The 27,600-nt window shown below is 31.3% G+C and overlaps 1 protein-coding gene across 2 annotated transcripts; it reads right to left on the reverse strand.

Moving 5' to 3' along the window:
• Positions 1-9,401: 9,401 nt before the first annotated feature.
• On the reverse strand, positions 9,402-20,335 carry LOC134725581 (group XIIA secretory phospholipase A2-like). 2 transcript variants are annotated; one of them, XM_063589519.1, is made up of 5 exons: positions 20,039-20,335; positions 16,908-16,975; positions 13,613-13,778; positions 12,730-12,753; positions 9,402-11,898 (listed from the first exon to the last, which is right to left on the reverse strand). In XM_063589519.1, the coding sequence occupies exons 1-5, from the start codon at positions 20,235-20,237 to the stop codon at positions 11,552-11,554; spliced, it is 804 nt and encodes a 267-aa protein (XP_063445589.1). In that variant the 5' UTR covers positions 20,238-20,335; the 3' UTR covers positions 9,402-11,551. The 2 variants fall into 2 exon arrangements, with proteins under 2 accessions (XP_063445589.1, XP_063445590.1); XM_063589520.1 differs by lacking the exon at positions 12,730-12,753.
• Between the last annotated feature and the right edge of the window lie 7,265 nt (positions 20,336-27,600).

The following is a 27,600-nucleotide window of genomic DNA, read 5'->3' on the forward strand; positions in this document are numbered from 1 at the left end:
ATTCAATTCTGTCAGAACAAAATATTTTTTGTCTTACAAAACTATGTGATACAGACTTGTTTTATGAGAACTTCAATTTTGTGATGATTTAATTAATTTTTGTAAACAAAATTCGTTTTTGTAGACAAAATTCAGTTTTGTAAATTCAGTTTTGTAGACAAAATTCAGTTTTGTAGACAAAATTCAGTTTTGTCATGACAAAAGTCAATTTTGTCAAAAAGGTATGCAAATATAAATTTATTTGCATACAAAATTGACTTTTGTTACCTGATATGGAAATTAAAACACAAAAGTCAATTGTGTGAGACAAAATTGATTTTTGTGAGACAAAATTGACTTTTGTGAGACAAAATTAACTTTTGTGAGACAAAATTGACTTTTGTGAGACAAAATTCAATGTTGTCAATTTTGTCTCAATAGAGTCAATTTTGTGACGACAAAAATCAATTTTGTCTCAATAGAGTCAATTTTGTCTCAAAAGAGTCAATTTTGTGTAACAAAAATCGATTTTGTATGCAAATTAGTTCACAGAATCCAAACTAAACTAATTTACACACAAAATTGACTTTTGTCGCAGAATTTTCAAATTAGGTAACAAAAGTCAAGTCTGTGTAATAAAAATGAATTTTGTCATGACAAAAGTGACTTTTGTCCATTGAAAGATAATTTTGTATGACAACATTTTAAATTTGTAGTATGCTATAAATTTTTGTAGTATGCTACAAATTTTGTTAAACTGAACTCATTTGTGTTAAACAAAAGTCCCATTTGGCACCCCGTGACATATGCATGCATATCGAGAAGGCTGAACTATAAAATATTATCAAAGTGTACCTATGATTTAAAATCGAAGGGGTAATTAAATATGTGTAGCTTTCTATAAATGATAACTAATACTAACAACTTTAATGCTTACTTAAGCCAGCAACTTTCCAAAAAGCTATGTATAGACATACTAAGTTAAGTATTTCATATACCTATGTCTATCCCAAGACAAGACATAGCGGTCATTTACAGCTTACCAGTGACTATTAAGGCGGAAATTGAACAGTGAAAAAAGTCAAAAGAAACTAAAAAAGCATAAATTGCAACATTGTATCTGTCAAAAACATGGATTTCGTGGTAGACAATTTTACATAATTTGCGTGGGGTTTGTTATATAACATTTATATTTCGTCCTATTTAATAACAAAGAGCATCGTATTATCTCTTTATGACGGAGAACGCAAAAATTTCCATTATCATGTCAATATTTTTTTAAAAGTAGACATGTTCAGAAGAATTGAAAATGTACTTTGACGCGTAAAAAGCTAGAATGTATCACCAATTAAAATAGTTAAGTTGTTATACTAACGAAAAGGGTAACCATTGTAGAGATCACGGGATGTCATGAGAGCCCCTGAAAATAGCCTATTATATAAACATTATGTCAATATGTTCCCATATAGAGAGCTATACTTTGAATGACACTCAAGCTTTCTATCAACTTATTATATGATTCTAATTTAGTTTTATGCTTTTGTCAAATGCATTCTCAATTCTTGTCTGATTGGTTGCTATGAAAATTTCTAACGTTAAATCAAATGCGAAAAGGTTTTTGAAAGATTTCAGAACAGAGGCCATTAAACAGTTCCAAAAGCTGTCTCATACAAAATCAAGTAAATTTGAAGTATTTTTAAAAACAAAAAATATTGAGAATGGAAATAGGGAATTTGTCAAAGAGACAACAACCCGACCACAGAAAAGACAACAGCAGAAGGTCACCAACAGGTCTTCAATGTAGCGAGAAATTTCCGCACCGGAGGCGTCCTTCAGCCGGTCCCTAAACAAATATATACTAATGCAGTGATAATGAACGCCATACTAAACTCTAAATTGTACACAAGAAACTAAAATTAAAAATAATACAAGACTACCTCCGGGTGCGGGAATTGTGTTTTCTATTGTCGGATTGTTGTCTCTTTGATACATTCCCCATTTCCATTCTCAATTTTATTATAAAGGCCAGAGGCTCCAGACTTGGGACAGGCACAAATATGCGGCGGGGTTAAACATGTTTATAAGATCTCAACCCCCCTAATATCTCTAGCCAATGTAGAACAGTAAACGCATTACAATACGCACATTAAAATTCAGTCCAAGAGAAGTCCGAGTCTGATGTCAGAAGATGTAACCAAAGAAAATAAACAAAATGACAATAATACATAAATAACGACAGACTACTAGCAGTTAACTGACATGCCAGCTCCAGACTTCAATTAAACTGACTGAAAGATTATGATTTCATCATATGAACATCAGGCACAATCCTTCCCGTTAGGGGTTTAGTATTATACCATCATAACATATATGAGAAGAAGATAACCCGTGTCAGCATGCCAACAACTGTTTTAAGAATAAATGTGTTTAGTTCCGATGCAAAGACCTTATCAGTGACTCAATATTAACGCCAAAATATGCAATCATTAATGACTTCACATGTATCGTAATTATATCCCTTCTTAATAAGTCTATTCAAAGGTTTTGTTAGTTTCTGAGGTGAATACTGACACCTTTGTGCTTTATAAAGAATATTTCCATAAACAATTGGATGTGAAATACCTGAACGAATAAGAATTCTGCATGTTGAGCTATATTTACGAATGATGTCCTTATACCGATGATAAAATTTAGTAAATGTTTTGACTAGTTTGTGATATCGAAAACCCTGGTGTAATAATTTTTCAGTAATACATAAATTTCTCCCGTTAACATCTAAAACATTGTTACATACACGAGTGAATCGTACAAGTTGAGATATATAAACACCGTAAGATAGTGACAAGGGAACGTCACCATCTAAAAATGGATAATTAACGATAGGAAATGAAAAATCATCCCTTTTATCATAAATTTTAGTATTCAGCTTTCCGTTAGTGATATAGATATCAAGATCGAGGAAAGGGCAGTGGTCATTGTTAGTATAAGCTTTATTTAAAGTAAGTTCAACAGGATAAATTTCATTAATATACATACTGAAGTCGTCATTATTGAGAGCAAAAATAACATCCAAATATCTAAAAGTATTATTGAATTTGTTTATCAGATGTTGATTCGATTGATTTGCTTATTTTTGTCATAAATTGTAACTCATAACAATACAAAAACAGGTCCGCAATAAGTGGTGCACAGTTAGTCCCCATTGGAATTCCGATAATCTGACGATATACGGAATCCCTAAAGCGAACAAAAATGTTATCTAGTAAAAATTCAAGGGCATATATAGTATCAAAGCATGTCAAATTAACATAGTTTTTTTGTTAATTGCTACTAAAAAATGACCTAAAAGAGTTTGAACATATATATTCACATTCTGATTTTCTAAATGCCCATTTAATTAGGTGTGTGATTTTTTTTCTTAATGAGAATGTGAGGCAATGTGGTATACAGGGTAGAAAAATCAAAACTTTGAACAGTTTCAAAATCACCAATATAAGCATGCAATTTATCAAGTACTTCCAACGAGTTCTTGACACTCCAAGAGTAATTTATTCCACTATTGTCGAAGGCCTTATTTGAACAATTTATTATCAGGTTTTTAATTGTACCAAGCGTGCTGGTAAGAAGAATAGACAATTTAGTAGTTGAACAATGGCTTGAAGACGAAATAAATCTATATTTGTAAGGGGTTTTGTGTAGCTTCGGAAGCCAATACATAGTTGGGACTTTCGTTGTATTTGGCTCTGATTGTAAAGCGGTAGCTAAAAGTTTATGTTTGTTACAGATTTCCTTTTTTAAAAATGGTGTCAGTTGGAATGTTTGTGAATTGGTGATTTCCTTTTTCAGAACCCCAATGTAAAATTTACGTCAAACAATAATAATATTATTAGCAGCTTTATCGGCCGGGGCAAACACAAATTCCTTGGCTAGTTCTTTTAGTTTATGTTTGATACGAGAAACAGGTTTATTGTGGTTATTGTTAATAGTAAAATGTTCTTTAAAATGTTGAATACGTATATCAACTATCTTCATTACTGAATTACAAAGAGAGTCCAAAGATTTTTTGTCAGCTTTTTCCCGTTTTATCCATTTCATACAGTAAGCATGGAGTGAGTCGTGGATGATATTACGACACTCATTCCATTTAATAATTGACGGGGGACGATATTTAGGTCCTTTACTGAGGAATGATTTTAATTCTCGGTCTTGAACGATGTTAAGATCTCCTGTTATAACATGGGGAATGGGTCCATAAATATATTCGGAATTACTGCAATTACATGAAGTAGGTGTATTTTCACTGATGTTAACATCTTTACACAATTGACTATAATTAAACACAAATTTCCGGGTAGATTTCTTGTAAATATAAGAAATAAGAGGTAGCTCAGTATTGTCAAAATATCCAGGAATTTGTTCTTTAACAGAATGGTCGTTAAATATAACGGCAAAATTTACAAAAACAAAGCCTTTATTGACATACTTAATTTTAATTAAATGTTTTTTTGTGATTTTCAGGGCGATCAATTTTGGGAAATAATTTAGAATAACAATATGCCATGATAATTTGAACAATTTCATACTTAGGACTACTATATGAAATTGTGTTGCAATCCTCCAATTTTTTTTTACTAAAATAACTTATTAACCGGTAAGGAAGAGTTTCGTTAACAGATAATGTCTGCTGTTGTTTTTGAAAATAGAAATTAGGTCCGAAATATTGGTATGATTGGCTCGAAATTTTCTTTGATTGCGATTTGTTCTACAACCGTGAGAACGGTTTTAACGATCAGTTTTAGAAACTACATTCAAAATGTTAACGAAATTGGTTCTAGATATATTACCAATTCCAATGATATTATCATTAAGACCGAGAAGGTAAACTGTCTGTAATTTTTTAATCCAATTTAATTCAATTATTTTCCGTGATCGTACAAACTTTGAATGCGATTCACCAGACTGCTTATTTACTACTTCTAAAGGTTGAACTGCTAAATATTTAAAATGATGGTTGTGCTTCTTAAGGTGTTGGTAAATGATACTTTTGAATTTATTTGGTCTTTTAAAACGATACAGATGTTCTTGAGTGCGTTTAGATAAATATCGTCCAGTTTCTGTATAAGGTTTATGATTTTCAAATATTTTTGCCCCATTCGTCAATAATGAGACATCGCATGGAAAGGTGCAACTGGTGAAGAAAACAAACCCACTATATATTAAAGGATATCCACTGGTTATTTTTTTTTCAAACAAAATCATCGAGGTGAAGAAAAACTAGAGGCTTTAAAGAGTCTGTGTCGCTCACCTTGGTATATGTGAATTAAACAAAGGAAGCAGACAGTTCATGACAAAATTGTGTTTAGGTGATTGTGATGTGTTTGTAGTGACATCTTCCTTTACTGAACATTCTTGCTGCTCACAATTATCTCTATCTATAATGAACTTGTCCGTGTAGTTTCAGTGGAAAATGTTAGTAAAAATTTACAAATTTTATGAAAATTGTTAAAAATTGATTATAAAGGACAATAACTTCTTAGGGGGTCAATTGACCATTTTGGTCCTTTGACTTATTTTTGAGTCTTAAATTGCTGTACATTATTGCTGTTTACAGTTTATCTCTATCTATAATAATATTCAAGATAATAACCCAAAACAGCAAAATTTCCTTAAAATTACCAATTTAGGGGCAGCAACCTAACAACGAGTTGTCCGATTCATCTAAAAATTTCAGGGCAGATAGATCTTGACCAGATAAACAGTTTTACCCCTTGTCAGATTTGCTCTTAATGCTTTGGTTTTTGAGTTATAAGCCAAAAACTCCATTTTACCCCTATGTTCTATTTTTAGCCGTAGTGGCCATCTTGGTTGGTTTGCCCGGTCACAAAACACATTTTTTTTAACTAGATAGCCTAATAATGATTCTGGCTATGTTTGGTAAAAATTGGCCCAGTAGTTTCAGAGGAGAAGATTTTTGTAAAAGTTAACTAAGATTTTCGAAAAATGGATAAAAATTGACTATAAAGGGCAATAACTCCTAAAGGGGTCAACTGACCATTTTGGTCCTGTTGACTTATTTGTAAATCTTACTTTGCTGAACATTTTTGCTCTTTACAGTTTATCTCTATCAATAATAATATTCAAGATAATATCCAAAAACAGCAAAATTTCCTTACAATTACCAATTCTGGGGCAGCAACCCAACAACGGATTGTCCCATTCATCTTCAAATTTCAGGGCAGATAGATCTTGACCAGATTAACAATTTTACCCATTGTCAGATTTGCTCTAAATGCTTAGGTTTTTGAGTAATAACCAAAAACTGCATTTAACCTCCATGTTCTATTTTTAGCCGTGGAGGCCATCTTGGTTGGTTGGCCAGGTAAAAAAACACAAATTTTAAACTAGATACATCAATAATGTTTGTGGCCAAGTTTGGATTAATTTGGCCCCGTAGATTCAGAGGAGAAGATTTTTGTAAAAGATCATGGAGATTTACGAAAAATGGTTAAAAATTTACTATAAAGGGCATTTACTCCTAAAGGGGTCAACTGACTATTTTGGTCATGTTGACTTATTTGTTAACCTTACTTTGCTAACATTATTGCTGTTTACAGTTTATCTCCATCTATAATAATATTAAAGATAATAACCAAAAACAGTAAAATTTCCTTAAAATTACCAATTTAGGGACAGCAACCCAACAATGGGTTGTCTGATTCATCTGAAAATTTCAGGGCAGATAGATCTTGACCTGATTAACAATTTAACCCCCATGTCAGATTTGCTCTAAATGCTTTGGTTTTTGAGTTATAAGCCAAAAACTGCATTTTACCCCTATGTTCTATTTTTAGCCATGGTGGCCATCTTGGTTTGTTGGCCGGGTCAAAAAACACAAATTTTTAACTAGATACATCAATGATGATTGTGGCCAAGTTTGGTTAAATTTGGCCCAGTAGTTTCAGAGGAGAAGATTTTTGTAAAAGTTAACGCCGGACAAGGACGCCGGACGACAGACGACAGACCGTCACGCCGGACGCCAAGTGATGAGAAAAGCTCACTTGGCCCTTCGGACCGGGTGAGATAAAAATTACATGTTGATAAGGCCACACCAATTTAATTTCTTGTTCTATGGATTTTTGGACTCCAAAATTTGGGGCGAGCGAGCGATTTGAAAATTTAAATAAAAAAATATTTATTTTGCAAATTCTTGAGGCAAAGCTTGAAAAGTAAAGGCGAGCGTTTATAATTTTTTTTGTAAACATGAAATAGTAGGTTTCGACAATATTAAAACTTGATTTATCGCTTGTACTTAGTTTGTTATTTCTTTAATTTCTGAAGTATTTTTTCCCTGTTCACCAAGAAATAATTAAATCTGGTCTATGTATGTGTGACTGACAATGAGACAATTCTCAATCTAAGTCATATTCAGTTTGGGGGCAACCCCTTTATTTCATAAATATCCCTTTTTTCATGTTTTATGAGTGATCAATACAAGTTATAATATATTTGTTTGTACAAAAGGGCTCATATTTTCTCAAAGAACTAAACATCTATCTCATATTAAATGGTCAAAACATGTCCAAGAATTTTGTAATATTCCGTGACTTTAACCATGTTAACACATTTACTTTTTAAACAGTTTAATATTATTCAAAATAAGCATGATAAGTGGACCCCTCTTTTAGAAAAAGTTGTTTAAAATATGATGTATCTCTCCTCTTTTTGAGTACAAAATTCTAAAATTTCAAAGGTTTTGAATAGAAGAACTATACAAATCCTTGGTATTTCTATTTTCTTTTCTACATCAGTAAAATGACCCCTTGTCTGAGGGAGGGTTGTTCTTAACCTGATAATAACAAACACAGGTAAAAGTATGACCTTTTACATGGGGCTTTGATACAGACCAAACAACAAGCTATACAGGGCCCCAACATTATTAGCGTACACAATTCTAACAGGAAAACCAACGATCTACTTTATATATCCAAACGAGAAAATACCAATGAACAACATCAATAAACGATAACTGTTGAACGACAGGCCCCTGAATCAATCAGGACAGGTGCATAAACATGCAGGGGCTATGGATAGTTTTGTTTCACCAGCATACAATATATTTGCCGTTGAAGGCAAATCCTTCAGAAGTTCTTTGTACTTTCTTCTAACAACGAACATATTTTGATAGGGAATATAAGTAAGGGGGAAAAAACCAATGTTTTGTTCTATAACGGTATATATTTCCGCTTTTCTAAATTTATATCGATTCAGAACTTGGATAAATAGGTTTCATGCTGAAACAAATATTCTCACAGATATTTAAGAAGTGTGATGGTGGGCTTTTATGTTTAAAATGGTTATACACAGGTTAGGCTGTGATTTTAAAAACAAATGTTGATATATTTTTTATAATATTTACACAAAAAAAAACGGTGCGGGAAATTGACATGATTTCATTTCCGGATGCGGGAAGCGGGAATATAAAAAAAATTAAAAAAATCTGTTTTGAGATAAATAGGTGCGGGTGGGTCTGTCGAACAAGGAATCAAATTGGTGTGGCCTAATATTAAAAATATCAATAAAAAGTCTTTTGTTGCGTTTTGTATATTTATTCCAAAAATATATTCAAATAAAACTTAAATAAACTATTTATCAATTGCATAGTACAATGTGAGTTACAAAAACTATCTACTTGAACACCTTTATAAACATTAACATAGTATAAATACATGATCCAAAGTAGCTGAAACTACGTATTATGAAATATTTTATCATTGTGAATTAACTAATTATCAATGTATTTAATTTTGTTGATTTTTTAGACTTATTTACAAATATACATCAATATATAGAATTGAACCTTATTCAAATTCTCAATATAAATAAATTTTCTAGTTTTCTCCTGAATACAATTCTGGAATTTCATTAGGACAGGTCAACAAGTAAAATGAAATATCATGAAAATCATAATATTCACATACATCAGACCAGCATCATAAATTGAACTATATTTTTTTCAATCATACAAAAAATTTTAATGCTTCAAATGTATTAAAATTCTGTTATTTGTTGTTAGAAATTTGATCCTATATATGTATCTTTAGGTAGTAGCAAACTGTTCTTAAACCCTCCAATAATAAAATTCCTTAGCTAGCTATATATAGTACAGTTTGGAAAATATAAGTCAATGTATTGCATTTCAAAAATATTTCTTTAGACATTATTCTCAAAAGTTTTGGTGTATTTCAACAAACTCATGACATGAATAGATTTACTTATATTTGTATGATTTAGAATGGCAATAGCAACTAATGAACCGTCTGAAGGGTTTGGAGATAATTCATATTAAATGTTCGTCTGTTGAAAAATTCTAACCAAAACATCATCAGAATCACTCCATAATGAACCATGACCAAATAGAGGAATCATATCATGGTAGACAAATAAAGAGACATGCAGATCTATGTGTTTTACCAGGTCAAGTGTGAGGGCAAACATGAACTAAATAATCTTTCTAGTAAGCCTCCTAGTGCTGTAAGTATCATAGTATGACAGTTGATAAACTAGGTAAGTAGTCAATGAAGAACTAGTAAGTAACAAACAACTGACACCAATAACACAATCTGAACAATCTAGGTGCTAGCTAGACAATTAACAATGAATAAATGGCAAAAATAGTGAAAAGTTAGTGAAAGGGACACATATCGAAAATATTAAAATATCAATAAAACTTGAGATCAGAAAATATACTGTGTGATTATCAGTAAGAAATAAATCAAATAACTGCTAGATCCTAAAAGTGATTGTGGAGAGCAAGAAGCCATCAATTATTTCCTTCTTAATTGCAAAGAATTGAAGAAACCTTACACATACTAATACACTGACTACTATTACATTACTTTACAGGATTTATAAGCTTTAAGGAATGTTTACAGACAAATACTGCATCTTCTAGTTAATCCGTACAGGAAACTTACTCTTTTGAATAGTTTTACAGCAGTAAGGATATATGTACTAATATAGAATTTTAACATACATAAATTTTAGGAACTTATGTGAGAGAAAAGAAATATTTGGCATACATAATGAATCAAAACCTTAAGTTAAAACTACAGGATTAAATTGAAAAATTGTCTAAATCTAATTTATTTTGTTTGATGGGCTCTTAAAAAAAACCTCAAATTTGATTGATTGCAGTTAACTAAAATAAACATTAACCTTAACGTAGGCTTTCATCTACATACTCAAAAGAATACAGGTTGTCAAAACTGAAGCAAAATAATTCTTTATAAAGAATAACTAGCTTTAAAGAAAAGCCATCAGTTTTGTAAAGAAAAGCCATCAGTTTTGTGCCATAACTATTAAATTTACCTCAATAACTGTAAACATATCAAATGTTTCCATCAAGTTTTAATTTTGCTAAGTTAAACATATATTTCCATTCATAGTTAAAAAATTAAAAAAAATGCTCCCAAAGCCATCCAATAATAAAAGGAAGAGTATACATGTGTCTGTGTGAATTATATAAATATGCTTTATTTTAAATACTTTTCAGGTATACAAAACAAAAATTTAAGCAATAAAGAAATAAAGCAAAAGAAAAAAAATAAGAAAAACAATGATAAATATTACATTTAATATAAACCCCAACACATTATACAGATTAACCAAAAAATATACCCAACAATGAAAATAATAAAATTTGCTATATACCTGATATAACACATTATAAAGTAGGTGTCAAACATACACCAATACCAAAATAGATTAATAAACAATAACTTGTCAAAAACAATACACCAAAGAAATGTCAATGCATGTATGTAAATTCTTTATTCTTGACAAGTGTTATGCTTAATTAATCTTTGGATATATTTTTTTTTCAATTTGCCTACCCTACATGATTCATTATAAACCTGTAAAAATAAAAATATATAATCTATATGCAAATATATCTGTACAAAACCATAACAATGAACTATCTAGCAACCCTATTGTGTATTCATGTAAAAATTCTCAAAGACTTCTCATACTGAATAACTTTGATCAGGATATCACAGAAAGCAAAATTATTTTCAATCATATATAAATACTGTGCATATAAAAAAACTAGTATACTAACATAAATTATCCATACTACATATATTACAAACATGTAAAGTTTAACATTTTACAGAAGAATTATGCTTACACCAGCAGTATTAAGTATATATCACATAAAAGTTTTTTCTTCCATAAAACCAAAATATTTTTTATCAAATATATTAATTAGAGACAAAATAAATATACGCAATATAGAAAGTCTTCAGCAGGTATCTTACACAAAATCATGTTGCATGTTTTTTTTTAAGTTATTGAATGCAATCGTAATGTAAAATATTCAAATTACTTTACATTCGAGAAAAAGAACAACATTTGCTTCAAAAACATAAATCCTTCTTATATATTTCTATTGTCTATATGGATTTCAGTTCAAGTAATATTGCAAGCCATTCCAAACAGAATGTTCTGTAACAATACTGAGGGCGGAATAAGATGTTAACTAAACAATTTAGGACATATTTAAACAAAATCATCATAAATCCCCACTCTCTCTGCTGGTTTTTGGTTTTACTTTCTCTTGTTTTTTATCAGATTTTTTATCAGATTTCTGTTCTGATTTTTTATTTGTATTAGAATTCTTCTCTTGTTCTGATACTTCAGATTTTTTAATGTTATCTGCCTTCTTTTGTTGTTTTGCTCTTTTATCATTGGATTTCTTGTCAACTTTAGGAATTTTAGTACCAGATTTATTTTCTGCAGCTTTATGGTCCAGAGACAGTTTGTCATTGCAGAGACAGGCATTCTTCTGAGCTTTTTTATATGGTGAACAACCCAAAGCTAGTGTTCCTCTGTACATTATTTCTGCTGTAGCTTCACATCCTACAAAAATCAAAAACATCAATTTTAGAATTGCTCAGATGATAAATAATATTTCAAATTCAGAAATTATTCCGAAAAATGGGACAGGGTTGTAATTGCAATAATTCAATCTCGCATTTTGAAATTATTTATATGAATTAAGTAAGATGTTTCTAAATATCGAGAAAAAAAATGCGTTTTAGTCTAAAATGAAAAAACGCAATAATAAATTCACACAATTATATCTGAATTTCAAATAACTGATAAATGTTTTTGGTTGTTAAATTGTAAAAAGGTAAACAACTTTATAATCTGTTCATCAATGAAGATATTCAAACTTGTAATTAAATACTTTAAAAATCTAATAATCACTATGCAAATAAAACAGTAAGATAATCAGCACATGGAGATTTATTTCAAACAATAAATAGAAACTATAATAAAATTAAAACATTTTTAAATGTTTGTTTATGAGCCTTTAACAAATTGATTTCAATCACCTTTTTTTTTATCAATAGTAGGAAAAACATTTGTGAGCAAAATGAGAGCAAAAAGAATAGGGATATAAAAATAGGATAAGAAAAGGACACCAAAGAAAATTATAATTTGGATGGATTAAAAAATGTAGTCAAAGGGCAATAACTGAAATAAATAAAGATATGAACCTCCATTAGAAAAAATCTGATTTTTACCAGTTGCACACATACAATGATAGGTGTTTTTGTCATAAAGGTAAGAGGGAAAATGTATAGGATTTTGGTCCAAGTTAAGGAGGAAGTAAAGAAATCAGAACCACTCTTAACATTGTTAGGTTGATTTTCTAGACAGCATATGATGAAAATTTTCACATACCTTTTCCAAACATAAATTTTGGCACTTGAAAATCAAAAACAGGGAATACAATTAGTCAATTCTCCAAACTTTCAAAGTATATACATGAACCATATTGCCCTTATATACATGTAAGACAATTTTCATAGTTACAATAAAAACCTCTACTTTTAAACTATGCTGCTCAAGATAGATAGTGTCACTATAAATTTATATTTTTTATTTTTGTGATATTTTTATTACTGCATCAAGTTAACTTTACAAAGAATTAAAACTTAATATAAATTTTAAAATCAAATTATTCATATATCCAGTATTTTCCAAAACAGCAATAATGAACCTCAATTTTTTTCCCCATTATCACCATCACAAATGCATTTAAAATTTCTGTATTACGGGAATAAATATAAAGATAAGGAGATCAGAAATGTTGTACAATTGCGAATGAGATAACTATCCACCAGAAACCAAAGGATGAGTTTGAAAGCAACTATAATCTTGTTTTATTTAATATGGTTGAAGAGCAGCAGACAAAATCAAAGATTCAGTTAAAGAAATAGCATATCAGAACACAATTTTATGTTTAAGTTTAGAAATTAGAATAAGCATACAAAAACATTTTTTGGAAATTGTCTTGAGCAATTATAAGTGTATCACAAAGTAAACAGTTATCTACATGTCTTGGATTTTATATTAAAACAACACTTATGTTAATTACAAAAAGATATTATAAATCAAATGAACATGTCCATAAAAAATAACTTGTAAGAATAATCAAATATAAACTTTTCTAATCTTCAGTATTAATGGGAAGTAAGAATTTAGGAACAACTGTGCATTTATGAATAAATCATAGTATCAACACTAAATGTATAAAATTAAGCTAATAAGTAACAACTCTAACCTTCAGCTTCTTCTTTATTCAAATCATCTCCAAGTTTACCACACATGACCAGCAAACATTGTCTGAAGTCCTTATCACATGTTTCTTTATCAGTATTACATATGTCATAACATTTGTCATGTACATCACAACATTCTGTCATCTGAGGCAGGTTCCCTGTATCAAACTATAATATAAAGAGATTAAACAACTTGCTTATTGTCAATAGGCTGGGTGCTCAATATTTGTAGCAATAAAAGAAATAACCTTGTGCAACATTCATAGCAAAGTTCAGTTTCATGAATTGGATTTTGAATTTGCCTTGTGCTTCATATAGAGCAACATTGTATTTGTACATTACATTTAGTTATGTTCATAAGTTACATAAATTTGCCTTGTGTACATGTGTAATAACATTTCATGATTTTTCATTGTGCTATATTTGTAGCTATACATATTCTTTATAACATGTCCTTCCATGGGAGAAAGTTAGAATAAAACAAGTTTAATCACTTGAATTAGCCTTGTTCTGGTTTTTTTTAGTAATGTTTACCATGTTTCTTAAAACACTTTTTTAAAGATTTGGTTATGCATCTAAACAATGAAGAAGCAGTTAAATTTCCTGGGGTTAGAACATACATTTGATGTAACGATGTACTGCTTGTCTATGCTTATAAGTTTCTTAGTCAAATGCCATTACATATTATTATGTAGATGATGACCAAGTTTTTGTTTCTATGAAAAGAAATAGATAAATAAATATAATCAAAGTGCTGGATAGCACCTCTGGAAAGTTTGCAACTGTAGCTGTGTATTATTCCAAAAAGGTTATAGACGTGTATTATTTCAAATATGAATTTCATCACAGCTTTGATGTTTTAAACTAAACCATTGTCTCGTCAGTAATTATCAAAAATCACTTTTTTATGTTTATCATAAAAAGTTTTGATATTTTCTCATGATTGCAACCTTAAACTGTAGATCTAAAATAATGAAATATACATGCAGAAAGCTCTTTTTTTAAGTACCCATGCCATGTCAACTTCAAGGGCCTGTGAATTTGTATTTTTCTATTGGTTTAGGGCCTTCATATTTGTTTTTAGTAAATTAACACGTAAGTTTTTTTTGTTTGAATTGTTCCACATGTTTCATATCAGGGCCTTTTAAAGCTTTCTACATGTATATGGTACAAACATTTCTCATTATTGACAACCTTTATTGTGGACTATAGTTATGAATACATTTTCATTCTTTGAACTCTTTTGGAAAGCATTGGTTCTTTGCAAACAATACTGCATCCTTACTTATAAATAAGACAGTTACAGTAACTTAAACTAATACAACTGTATAAAGAAAGTGAATTTATATTAAAGGCTTTTATATAAAAAAAAAAATAGGGAGCATGTCCATGGGTCTCAAATGATGCCCTCGCTAGCATTAACATTATAAACTCAAGAACTGTAAATGTGACACTACCAAAATTTAATTTTACTTGATATGAATAATGGGTTAATAAACATTGTGTATTCATTCTAATTATACAGTATTGCGCAATACAATTGTCTTGACATTTGTTTTGTGTCAGAAAACAATATGTTATGTCAACAATTTGATCGCAATCCAAAGTCAGAGCTGTATCAAGATTGAATGTTGTGGCCATACTTGTCCCAACTGTTCAGGGTTCGACTTCTGCGGTCGTACATGTATAAAGCTTTGCCCTGCAGAGCATCTGGTTTCATTTGTAACACGGCAAAACCCTAGAGCAGTAAAAATAAATCCACCAAAATTCAAACTTGATCAGTGTTTGTGGTAATGAGAATTATGTATAAGTTTCATAACATTTTAAGACAAACTATACTTAGAGAACAGAAACATAAATTTACAGCAACTTTTCTTTTTGTAAAGTAGCATGAAACGCTAAAATGGTAAAAGTTACGCAGCTAAAATTCAAACTTGACTTGTGAATTGTGGTTAAAAGCATTGCGTATCAGTTTCATACAATTTGGATCAGGAAAACTTAAGTAAGAGAACAGAAACGAATTTTGGGATATATACGGAGGTTCTTATAAGTAAGGGAAGAATGTACATAATTACAGAAGAACAAGGATAAAACTCAATACGGTGGGAGCATAACAACAGCAGTATGACCACAGGAATAAAAAGTTTGTATATGCTAGATTCATAATTTTTAAGCCATTCGTTTGATATATTATGGTAATCATTGCCTCTGTGTTTGGATGACAAAGCAATAACATTTCTATTTAAATAGGGCATACTATGCACGTGTTTGTCTGTAATCTATATAAATTTTGAGGTGAAAATGCAGCCATTTTAGCCAAAGGGTACACATCATCATAATTTCATGAAACTTAATCATTTCTACAGCACTTGTCTTCATATCCTGAGCTATGTTATTCTAAGAAGTAGATGCTGACTCGGTTGTTTTTAATATGGATGCTATATGATACGAATTTGCGATAATACACCAGAGGTGGAAATTATTGGAAAAAGACTGAAGAAGAATTGACATTGGGTCAATGTTTTTCTGCTGTCAGTTTGATCCACTTGAGCATGCTGAACGAGCGAAGGCTCTTATATCCACATTGGAATGTATTTAAATAACGGAATTAAAAGTTTTCAAATGATTTTTGGCATCAAAACCTTTCGATCAATGTTTAGACAAACACAATGCATTTTAAAACTATTTTTTTATGAAAGCCGGTACCGTATTTACCTGTACTCGTCTATTACTGAGACATTAGACATATAATTATCGAGTATTTTATATTCTATCACCTGTGTTTTGTTATAACAAACCATTATCACTTGTCAATTATCCGACGGCTTGGTCACTTCATTCTTTACCTGTTTACTATGTGGTCACATAGTAAACAGGTAAAAGTAGAGCGGAAAATGTTCATTCATGAAATTTTCAAGAATGAATCTGACATAATCTGGCGTAGATTTCTTGTGATTTTCTCTTCAGCGTATGGCAGATCCGCAAAGTAGTGTTTGAGATACTCATTTTCAAAATGAAGTTAAATTCATCTAAATCGTCGGTGAACATTCAATTCTTTTTTTTATTAAAGCTGTAATCTTTTCAGTCAAATGAGAAGTTACTCAAAATTTTAAAAGAACCTTCCAAGAATCAGAATTCAAACACTAGTCTCTGATCAAAATAAATGGCGATAATCTGTCACCATAAGTTTGAGGCAGATGGCTATGGAAAGTAGCAATAGCAAGCTATAGCAAACTTTCCAAAAACCTCAATCTACCTTAAGTCAAGCAGTTGTAAGATTTTCTGATTTATCCTTACCTCAATTCCAAATGATCCACAACCATTTGATGTCGGAGTATGGTCAGGGTGGGGTATGGCTTTAATTCCTGAAATCAAAAGAATAATAACTAATTAACATTTTTATTCATCCAGGAAGTAAAATTATCATTACATTACATGTTTAAGAATATACATTTGCAACATGAATATGAGGATTTGTCAGGAAAAGAAACCCTCTAAATTTTAAGGAGGATAATTACAGAAATTCCATTTCAAACGCAAGTGGAATCCAAAATTATTCTCACATCACATCTATCATTTAAGCTATTCAATTACATGTACATGTACATAAAAGTTTTTGTAAAAGACATAAATATATCAGATTTTAATGTTTGGTGATATACATGATATACAGGCACATATACAGTTATTTTCTACATTACACATTTCTAGATTTAGACCTGTACTTTTAAGGAGCAATATCAATTATGATTAAATTTTGAATCTGGACAGAAATTTCCCCTTTTTCATTTCTGTTTTCATTTTAATGTAGCTCTGTATGAAGCATTGCAGAAAATCACTCATTTTTTGCAATTTTCAACATGTTTACAATTGCTGTTTCAGGCCAGTGTAAAAAATCAAATAAGGAGTACAGTCACAAATATTAGAGTAGTGTATAATACATGTAACATGATTTCCAGAACAATCTCTTTGAGATTCCTTTCAATAATTCATTGACTAGTCAAAGAAGATATTCTGTTCTGATTATATACCTATAAAATCTGAGGCATGTCCGATCATTTCAGGGTTTAAATCATTTAAGTACATGTATCCTATTCTGCATGACAGCATTGAAATATTATGTTTTACTTTTTAAGTCCATTATCCATATTCAAATCTGTTCTGTTTTTAGTTTGGTTAAGTACATGTATGAATTTGTAAAATTTTATAATTTTTTTATATGCATCAATAAAAAATAAATATTTATGTCTTTACAGGTAAAAGTAAACATTTGTTTACTCAATTTCAGGGTTGACAAATTTAAAGTATTACATGGGTGGAAAAACCCATGTTTTTCCCTGACTTTGGGTTTTCCCAGACTGGGCAATACACCCAAAAAATGAGAAACAATGGGCAAAAGGCTTTTTATAAGCTTATTTGTATACAGATTGGTAAAGGCATTATAAAGTTTCAAAGTATTATTAATTAATACTAATACATTGTATTGACATGTTTGTCACTAATTGATAAGTTCATTTAATTATTTCAAATTACTTTTATTTGTCTATAATACAATATTAAGTCTTTTTCTCTCTACAATTGTAGGTGAAAAACACCTTAGGGTGTTTATTTAACAATACGGCTGTATACAACACAATTCTATTGTAAAAATATGTTGTTCTAAAACTTTTGATTAACAAATATGTGTTATAATCTAAATAATGTACTTCTTATTTTAGTGACACACATGTCAGAACAAAGTATACAGGAATTGTTTAAAAGCTTTCAAACATCAGAGAAAAATTATTAAATAATAGTAGTTTTCTTAAATATTTTTTTATATGACTGCATTGGTCGAACCCTGAGCGGTTGGGGCAAATTTTGTCACATTATTCAAGCTTGATACTGTCTGAATTTTGATTGTGTTCGAATTTTTCACATAAAGGTTTTTGTCACAAAATAAATATGGTCAAAGATCTAACAAATCTATTGCACAATACTGTGCACTTGAGGATTTCTTCTTGAAACTTTTCAAAATTCGAAAAAAATAGGAATCCCTTACAAATTCAGAGTAATCCATACATTTATTTTGGCCCTAATTCCTACATACATTGTACATGTATTTTGGGCAATTAAGCCAAAGCTTAATCCCAGCTTGCAGTCAAATAATAATTGTTACTTCAAATTTTATTTTCTTATTTAAATCTTCGTTTTCATGTTCAAAGATTTACCAATTTAGACAGAATAAAATTTAATATTTGTTCTTTAACAAAAAATACAATTTAATACTCCAAATTGACAACAACACTTCAATTGGTCTGCAATTTTATTTGCTATGGTCTACATGTTTCGCCTGCAAGGCAGGCTTCATCAGGACAATTTTTATACAGAAATTCATCCCTGAAGTACTCAAAGTGGTGCATTGAATTTGACGTCATCATGGTGAGAGAAACAATAGAAAGTGAAAGTAGCAATACAGAGTTATAAATAGATAAAATAAATATTGAATAAATAAATAAATGCAGTCTGCTTAATGGCATGGTTGTGAATTATTCCTAGATCATTTATTCAGATCGGCGCCCGTGGTATGTTTCTTCTGCTATCATTTATATCTGCTAAAATTTATAGATGTTAAGGTGGTATGGGACATCATGGTTAGGAAGGTACCATTTGATTTTTATGGGGGGGGGGGGGGGGGGGGGGTAGGATGAAATTTGAAAAAAATAGGCAGGACAGGAGTTTTGAATAAAAAAAAAATGGCAGGATGAGACACTTACTTAAAAAAATAGTCAGGATGACAATTTAGGTAAAAAAAAGTCAGGATAAACTAAAAAAAAAAAGGCAGGACCGAACAGAGTGAAAAATAAAAAGGCAGGACAGAGATTACAGCTAAAAAAAATGCAGGACAAAATTTTTCATTCTAGCCCCCCCCCCCCCCCCCCCCCCCATAAAAATCAAATGGTAGCTCCCTTATCTTGTTCAGTTGTTATTTCGTCGCAAGTGTGGAATATTCCTTGGTCTATGTTAGTCCAAGTTTACTCTTTTGTCGACGGCTTTTTTGCCAGACAAGCTGGAGCTGTGGGACGTCAGAGCTTGTCCCATATCAAAAAGTGGATATTAGCCCACCCAAAATAGATGCGCTGCCTCCTCACTTCAGAGTGATCTCGGACTAGGTCCATGTATATGCTGGTGGCCATTGATCCTGTTAGGGAGTGTACATGGATGCCACTGTACCTTCGCAGCTTTCAAGGGGTTCTTTGGTTATCGGAGGCATTTTACAAGTACATTTGTACATACATACTATAAGTGCTGTACAAGTTATGATTAACAAAACCAAAAAAACAAATAAATATATACAATTTCAAAATTGTGGTCGGTGCAGGATGAAAACAAGGATGATCTTTACAGCATCACCATTGCGTCTCAAATACATAAATTAAATACCGTACCGCTTCTACATTTGTATTTGCATTCGATTGTTTTTCCTTCAGCTAAGTCAGCCAATCCGTCTATTGCCTCGCCAAACGAGGTCATGAGGTCTTCCAGTCCTTCTGTAAGTCCTCCACCTAAAGCCTGCTTCAAGGCGTCTTCTTCGTAACAGTAACAAGACGAGCAGAGAAGCAAAGCAATTAATATTTGTGCGTACATGTTGAGAGAATTGAATACGACTTTCTGGTTATTTGTCGGATTTGTTTACTTTTCTAATCATTGGGGATTTCAAAGTTTGCGTATTTTTTCTTGTTATCAAAAACGCTAAAATGACACTGATTCATAATCAAACGTTATCAATTTTCATTGGCTACTGTGTGCTGCAACTAGAAACCTTTTTAAGACTTAATAAAAAAAAAAGATAGACAGGAGAGAACGAAAGAAAATCCAAAACCATATGTATGTAATATATATTGATATACTGTTCACAGGGGGAAAAGGAAGTCAATTTCAAAAACACAATTAAAAACAAAGTTATAAAACCTAACAAAACAATGAAAAAATAAATAATAATCAATACAGTTACTGTAAACGAATCCGCGGGTCCGTTTGCCCTGATTCGCGTTGGCCATACTACCTGTTCGCCCTGATACCTGTTCGCCCAGATACCTGTTCGCCCAGGGTCCATTCGCCCAGATTTTTATTTTTTCTATTTGTTGTCCAGTCGCATAACTTTAAGTTTTTGAACAAAATATGTGAAAGTTTGTAAAAAAAAATGACAGAATATTTATATTACCGTAATCATTTTGTCATTTTCCCTTTGATTTACAGAGTAGAATACTGGTATACAATTTATTTTGGAGATTTTTGTGACATGTTCACCCCCATTTTTGCTATATTTTGTATCTAAGAAATGCAGATTGTTGCCATGGTTACACCCAAAAGGCATTATATTTCACCCTTACGACCATTAGAAATCAAATCTATGAAAGATTCTCTTTCTATAAGTATATACATGCATAACACACATATAAAGCCTTCGTTGTTAGACAGACGGGGGAAGAGGGTGTTTAAAAATTATGAGTGTCAATTTTAAGTTTTTTTCCTAACTTTCCTGTTAACAAAAGTTTAAAATTTTCGAAAAAAAACCCGGATTTTTTTATTCCAGGCATAATTTCCTTGGCACAACTTTTTGGAATTTTGGATCCTCAATGCTCTTCAACTTTGTAAATGTTTGGTTTTATACATATTTTGATATGAGCGTCACTGATGAGTAAGTAATGTTAACGAAACGCGCTTCTGGCGTACTAAATTATATTCTTGGTACCTTTGATAACTAATTAAATAGAACGAAAACTTTGTCCCACGGGATATAATGTGTGCATCGTTTAGCAAATGTGGTTCTTTGTGTACATAGGGCTGACCTCATACAGGAACCTCCTATGTTAAATGGTGAAAATCTAACTATATGTACCTCTATGCAGATGATGACATTCAACTCAATATTAATTTATTATAACTTAAGTTTAATGACTATACTAAACGCAACTTTGCTAACAAATACAACATACAGGATAAGTAAAATTGATTTTATATCGTGACGTATACCGGTATCTTGCAATTGAGAATGTTATGTGCTAAATCTACGACATAAAGATATTGATAGAGGGTTGCTGCTAACCAGAAAGCGAATGAACCAAGGGTTTCTGCTAACAAGAAAGCGAAGGAACCAAGAGTTCTGCTAACAAGAAAGCGAACGAATCATGGGTTCTGCTAACAAGAAAGCGAATGATTCAAGGGTTCTGCTAACAAGAAAGCGAATGAATCAAGGGTTCTGCTAACAAGAAAGCGAATGAATCAAGGGTTCTGCTAATAAGAAATCGAATAAACCAAGGGTTCTGCTAACAAGAAAGCGAATGAGTCAAGGGTTCTGCCAACAAGAAAGCGAATGAATCAAGGGTTCTGCTAACAAGAAAGCGAATGAACCAAGGGTTCTGCTAACAAGAAAGCGAATGAATCAAGGGTTCCCATTGGTAAATTTGAAGTCGTCACTTCGAAAGTAGTACGGACGTCTTCAGATCACAGTCATGATATAATCTAATGTGTGAGGATAACGTTCCAATGTCAAAGCCACAATCCTGACGTCTTCATCTCGCTGTGAAATCACCGACAATGACGTTCGTGTTATATTGATAGTTTTTCTTTTTGTACGGTGACATACCTTTTTACTTCTTCTTAGTGTGACATGTATATTTGCAAACTCGTTCACAACAGGCATTTAGGATTTCAACAAATCTTTGTAAAACTTTCAATTAAGTCAGCACTTCGGTGTTAACCTGAATATAAATCATGCATCAACGTGGTAACTTTTATGTATTTCCTGTTATTAACTTCGGAAATATTTCGAAAAAAACTAAGGATTTTTCTTATCAAAGGAATATGTTACTTTAGCCGTATTTGGAATTTTGGGTCCTCAATGCTCATCAACTCTGTACTGGTTTGATTGTATTTATCTGAGCGTCACTGATGAGTCTTATGTAGACGAAACGCGCGTCTGGCGTATTACATCATAATTCTGGTACCTTTGATAACTATTTCACCACTGGGTCGTTGCTTCTGCTGGTCGACGTTTCGTTCCCGAGGGTATCACCGACCCAGTAGTCAGCACGTCGGTGTTGACATGAATATCCATTATATGGTAATTTTTATAAATTTCATGTTAAAAAATTGGCTTCATAACTATTTTGATTTGAGCGTCACTGATGAGTCTTATGTACACGAAACGCGCGTCTGTTGTATAACATTTTAATCCTGGTACCTTCTATTAATTAAATTAACGGTACCAATTTTCTTGCACCAGATGCGCATTTCGACAATATATGTCTCTTCAGTGATGATCGTGGCCAAAATATTTGAAATCCAATATTTGAATAAATTTCAAGATTAAAGAATGTCAAAGTTTCAAGTTAAAGCCAAAATTTCGAGATTTGAATAGTTAAAATTTCGAGTTAAAGTCGAAATTTACAGATTTGAAATGCCAAAATTTCGACTTTGAAAAAAGAAGTTCACTGCTTATTTTATTTCTACTATATATTAAAAGAAGATATGGTATTATTGTAAATGAGACGGCCTTATTATGTCCCTTGTGTGGGGTTCACACATTGCCGATTATTGCTCCCGTTTGAGATCAGACAGCGATACGACACGAAAAGTGAAAAAGTCGGATAAGTATCCTCAATTATCTGGAATGTCCTATTATTGTCTGAGCGCAGTTGTTTTAGTTCGTAACAGATTCCTACTTGTCGGGAAGGGTCCGAATAGTTCGGCAACAGACTTGGGTTAATTGTAATTGTAATCGTTAATCAGCTGTAATTGATTACAATTTTCAAAGTAATCATTGTAATCATTAATCAGCCAAAAATCTGATTACATGTAATTTAATTTAATCAATTACTTTTCAAAATGCCCTGTAATCCTGATTACTTTATGATTACATTCTGATTACAATGAAAAAAAATCTTGAACTGTGGTCAATAAATGAACCTTTTTGTTCTTCCTTATTGAATGAATATTCAACAAGTTAAGATTGGTTTACTGTTTAAAGCATGTTTATAATTGATTAGTATACTTCAGTAAATAAAAAACTGTTACAGTATTTAAAAGTCATCATTAGCCTAAGAAGAGACATGTCATACAATTTTATGTCTCTAGAGAAAGATATTCACAATTTGAAGATGTACATAAATATTTGATTAAAAACTATTATATTTAAGTAGTATTATACTTTTCTTTAACCCTGAATTATAATCTTTTGTTAATATTGTGATTTTTGTCAACTCTGAATTGGCAGGTAGGAAACCAATTAAGGTTTGTTTTTATTGCAATTACCAATTGAGTTTACATAATGTAGCTGTAGGACAATATATATGATAAAAGATTAATCAGACATGTGAAAATTTATCTAATTAGCACAAACTTAATTAAAAATTGGACAAATATCTTCCTTAAAATAAGTAAATTTTAGTATGTACTTGGACTGGACATGTAAAATGCATTGATTTATAGTATTGTATTTTGTTAACAAGTTGTTTAAATAATTCAATTAAAATTTTACATAGTTTTTATCTGGTAACTTTATTTCATCCATATTTTAACTTTCATACACTGCACCTTGAAATACATACATAGTCTGGAAGAGGTCAGAAGACAAACAGCAAACTCTTTATAAAGCTAGATTCAATTGAAGTCAAAATAATTCAGAGATAAATTATGATAAAGTGTAATGGGTGACACAATGTTCATGCACGAATGTATGTATGTAGTGAGCTTTTGTGGTGTATTAAATAGATGAAGTTTAAGGTTGTCATTTTTTACAAAACAAAATCCTTTGGAAAAAGTGCTATAGTTATATATTAAACGTTATTTCATTCACATCATTCAAAATTTTTTTGTTTTTTTTATTCATTGTAATCAGATGTAATCATGATTACTTTGCCAATGTAATCATTAATTTAATCAGACACTTTCAGAAATGATGTAATCGTTAATTTAATTTAATCGTACAAATGACAAAGTAATTGTAATTTAATCAATTACATTGAAAGTAATCGGACCCATCTCTGTTCGGCAAAGCACCCCAACAGTTAGGTGCGTCCCGTAACATTCGGGGAAACTCAGCCGATTTTGTCTAGTCGGATTACAATCGTGCCTATATCGTGACAGATTCTGCTATATCGGATCGAGTTCCTAACAATGTTCTGTGTATTCGGGACGGTGTCATGAGGAACGGGAATGATCTGTTTTTCTGCCGATTGGGTCCAGATTGCATCAAGATAATGTCGATTGCAAACCGTTTTTGCCGAAACCTTTCAGTTACCTTAAACGTCAATGATACCCACGTCAGAGTCCCGACTATTACAGAATACAATACGACTGAGACCAGACAAAGCCGTTTGCAATGCGATAGAGCAGACCGTGATAGGATTACGTTTTGACAGTACCTGGTCATCCCGAGTATTTCGAACGGAAAACTTTCGTCAGCGTCGGTTCACTGTATTGTCACTATCTGATGGCTGATGGATCACATTCGGTAGAATCGGGACGCAGTCGTGACAGACTCGGTCGAATTTTACCTGGCGAAAGATACAAATCGGATTAGAAGTGGATTGAGAACGGGATTATAGGGATACATTCGCTTGAAAATGGTTGAATATCGAAGCTTCCTGAACAATATCTGACTGTTGTCGTGATTAAATTATTTGTTTTACAAATTTTAATTAAGGTTTGAATTTCCATGCACGATTCACAGGATCTTGATCAGACTTTTGACAAATTTTAATCGGGAATGGTCCTGTCAAACTGAGACGGCAGTAAAAAAAACGTGAATGTGTGACCCCAGCTTAAAGCCCCAGTCCCACAAGACCACGATTGCACCACGCTCACCTCGATCTAAAAACGTGGTGAGGTCGCTGTATGAGCATGATTTATATCGCACTACGATCTGTGAAAAAAAATGCAAATTTTGATGATCGTAGTACGATCGTGTTGATCACAGTAAGGTCGTATCACGGTCGGGGTGTGGTCTTCAAGATCGTGATGAGCGTGGCTAACTTTGAACATTGTATTTTTGGTAATTTACCTTTTGCTTATATTGAAATTATTTTTAAAACAAAATAAAACGATATATTAAAAATCTTGCATGTTTGCTTTTTTTTTTTTTTTTTTTTTTTATCAAAATCACTCACGTGTACGTTATAATGTCATTTTAATAGTTTGAAGTAAAGTCGAAATTTTGAGTTTGAGAAAAGTCGAAATTTTGCATTTGAGAAAAGTCGAAATTTCGAGTTTTAAAAAAAATCAAAATTTTGAATTTTTACTTAGTCGTAATTCAAAAATTTGAGAAGGTCAAAAATTCGAGATTAAGTCAAAATTTCGACATTGAAAAATATTTCATTACAAATTTTATATTTACTATGTCCCTAATACGCTTTCGTAAGTAATACTTTGAAAAAACAAGGGTTCATGCTTTTTATTAGATACGCGCATTCATCAATTAATTTGTTATTCGGTCTCTCGTTGAATTATTTTTTCTATTTGAATTCTTTCATTAGTTATTCTATAATTAATATATTTGTCATTTGTAACACCTTAGGTGTAGTGTTCTCTTGGATCGTGTTTTTTAGAATGATATGATTGTGGTTTACAGGTGTGACCGGCACGTTTTGACAACGATAATATATTTTCAAAATGTAAACAAACAGACTTGCTTCCAAATAAGCCTTTGAAAATGCTAGAACCTTATATAAAAATCATAGGAGGAAAATGAGATATCTGAAGAAAAAAAATATTTTGTTTCAAAAAAGTTTGCTTTAATCTTACAATGGTTTATTTCAAAATATAGTTTGAATTCATTTTTATGCAAATATCAATGCAAATTTCGACGGAAATGCATTCATTAAATCTATATATACTTCGATATAAAAATACTTTATAAGAAAATATTATTTTCTGGCATTGAAAAGGACATTTTAAGAGTAAAAAGTAAAAACACAAAAATACTGAAATTCAAAAAGGAAAGTCCAAAATCAAAAGGCAAAATTAAAAGTCCAAACACATCAAACAAGAGTTAATTAATGTGTATATGTCAATGTTTTCAAGAGCGTCTTTTTATGGGATGAACATAAAATCATATGTTTTATGGGATGAACATAAAATCATATGGGTTAAAATGTTAGTTCTAGTGAATAAACGTTTTCAAAACAACGAAAAACGCTGTACCTTACTTCAGACCTTCTTTATGACAATTGTCTAATAAATGTAATAAAACGACAGTATTTCTTTTACTAAAGTATATATGAAAAAGGTTTAAGGGATGCCACATCCAATTGTGCAGTTATACCAGTACCAGTAAATGGATTGTGCAATTTATGACCTCTTTATACTCGCAACTGTTTTCCTTAAATGTTTATTCACTAAGAGCCATTATGTCTATATATCAAAAGATCAACCAATATTGAAATTGACGATCGGTAGCACCTATATAATATTTGCCAACTGTATTTATTACTATCTTATGTAGAAAGTAAAATCACAAAAAATACAGTCAATGCAATTATCTTTATTGATAAGAAAACAAAAGAGGATTTATAATAGAAGTTAATTAAACTAGACAAAGAGAACATTTATAGCAATGGATATAGTGTAAATAGTTATCCAAGGTTTAGAGCAAAAATTCCAAAAAAGTTAGGCAAAATACGGCTATGTTTATCTATGACTTGGATCAGAACATCCTTAGTATTTAAAATAACTCATACTTTTGCAAACACTAAATTTATAAAAATTACCATATAATTGATATTCATGTCAACACCAAAAGTGATGACTATTGTGCTGTTCGGGGACGAAACATGCATCACACATGGCATCGACCCTGTGTTGTAAATAGTTATCAAGGGTACCAGGCTTATAATTCAATACGCCAGACGCGCGTTTCATCTTCATAAGACTCATCAGTGACGATCAGATCAAAAACGTTAGAAAACTAAACAAGTACAAAGTTGAAGAGCAATGATGAACCAAAATT

Source organism: Mytilus trossulus, chromosome 7, assembly GCF_036588685.1.
Source record: "Mytilus trossulus isolate FHL-02 chromosome 7, PNRI_Mtr1.1.1.hap1, whole genome shotgun sequence".
NCBI lineage: Eukaryota > Metazoa > Mollusca > Bivalvia > Mytilida > Mytilidae > Mytilus > Mytilus trossulus.

Excerpts from the sequence above, each read along its gene's own strand:
- LOC134725581 (XM_063589519.1), bottom strand. The coding sequence starts at position 20,237 with ATGTACGCACAAATATTAATTGCTTTGCTTCTCTGCTCGTCTTGTTAC. Across the intron at positions 13,779-16,907 it reads GTGGATCATTTGGAATTGAG|TTTGATACAGGGAACCTGCC; the intron begins GTAAGGATAAAT and ends TTTATATTATAG. Across the intron at positions 12,754-13,612 it reads GAATAAAGAAGAAGCTGAAG|TGCCAAAATTTATGTTTGGA; the intron begins GTTAGAGTTGTT and ends TTGATTTTCAAG.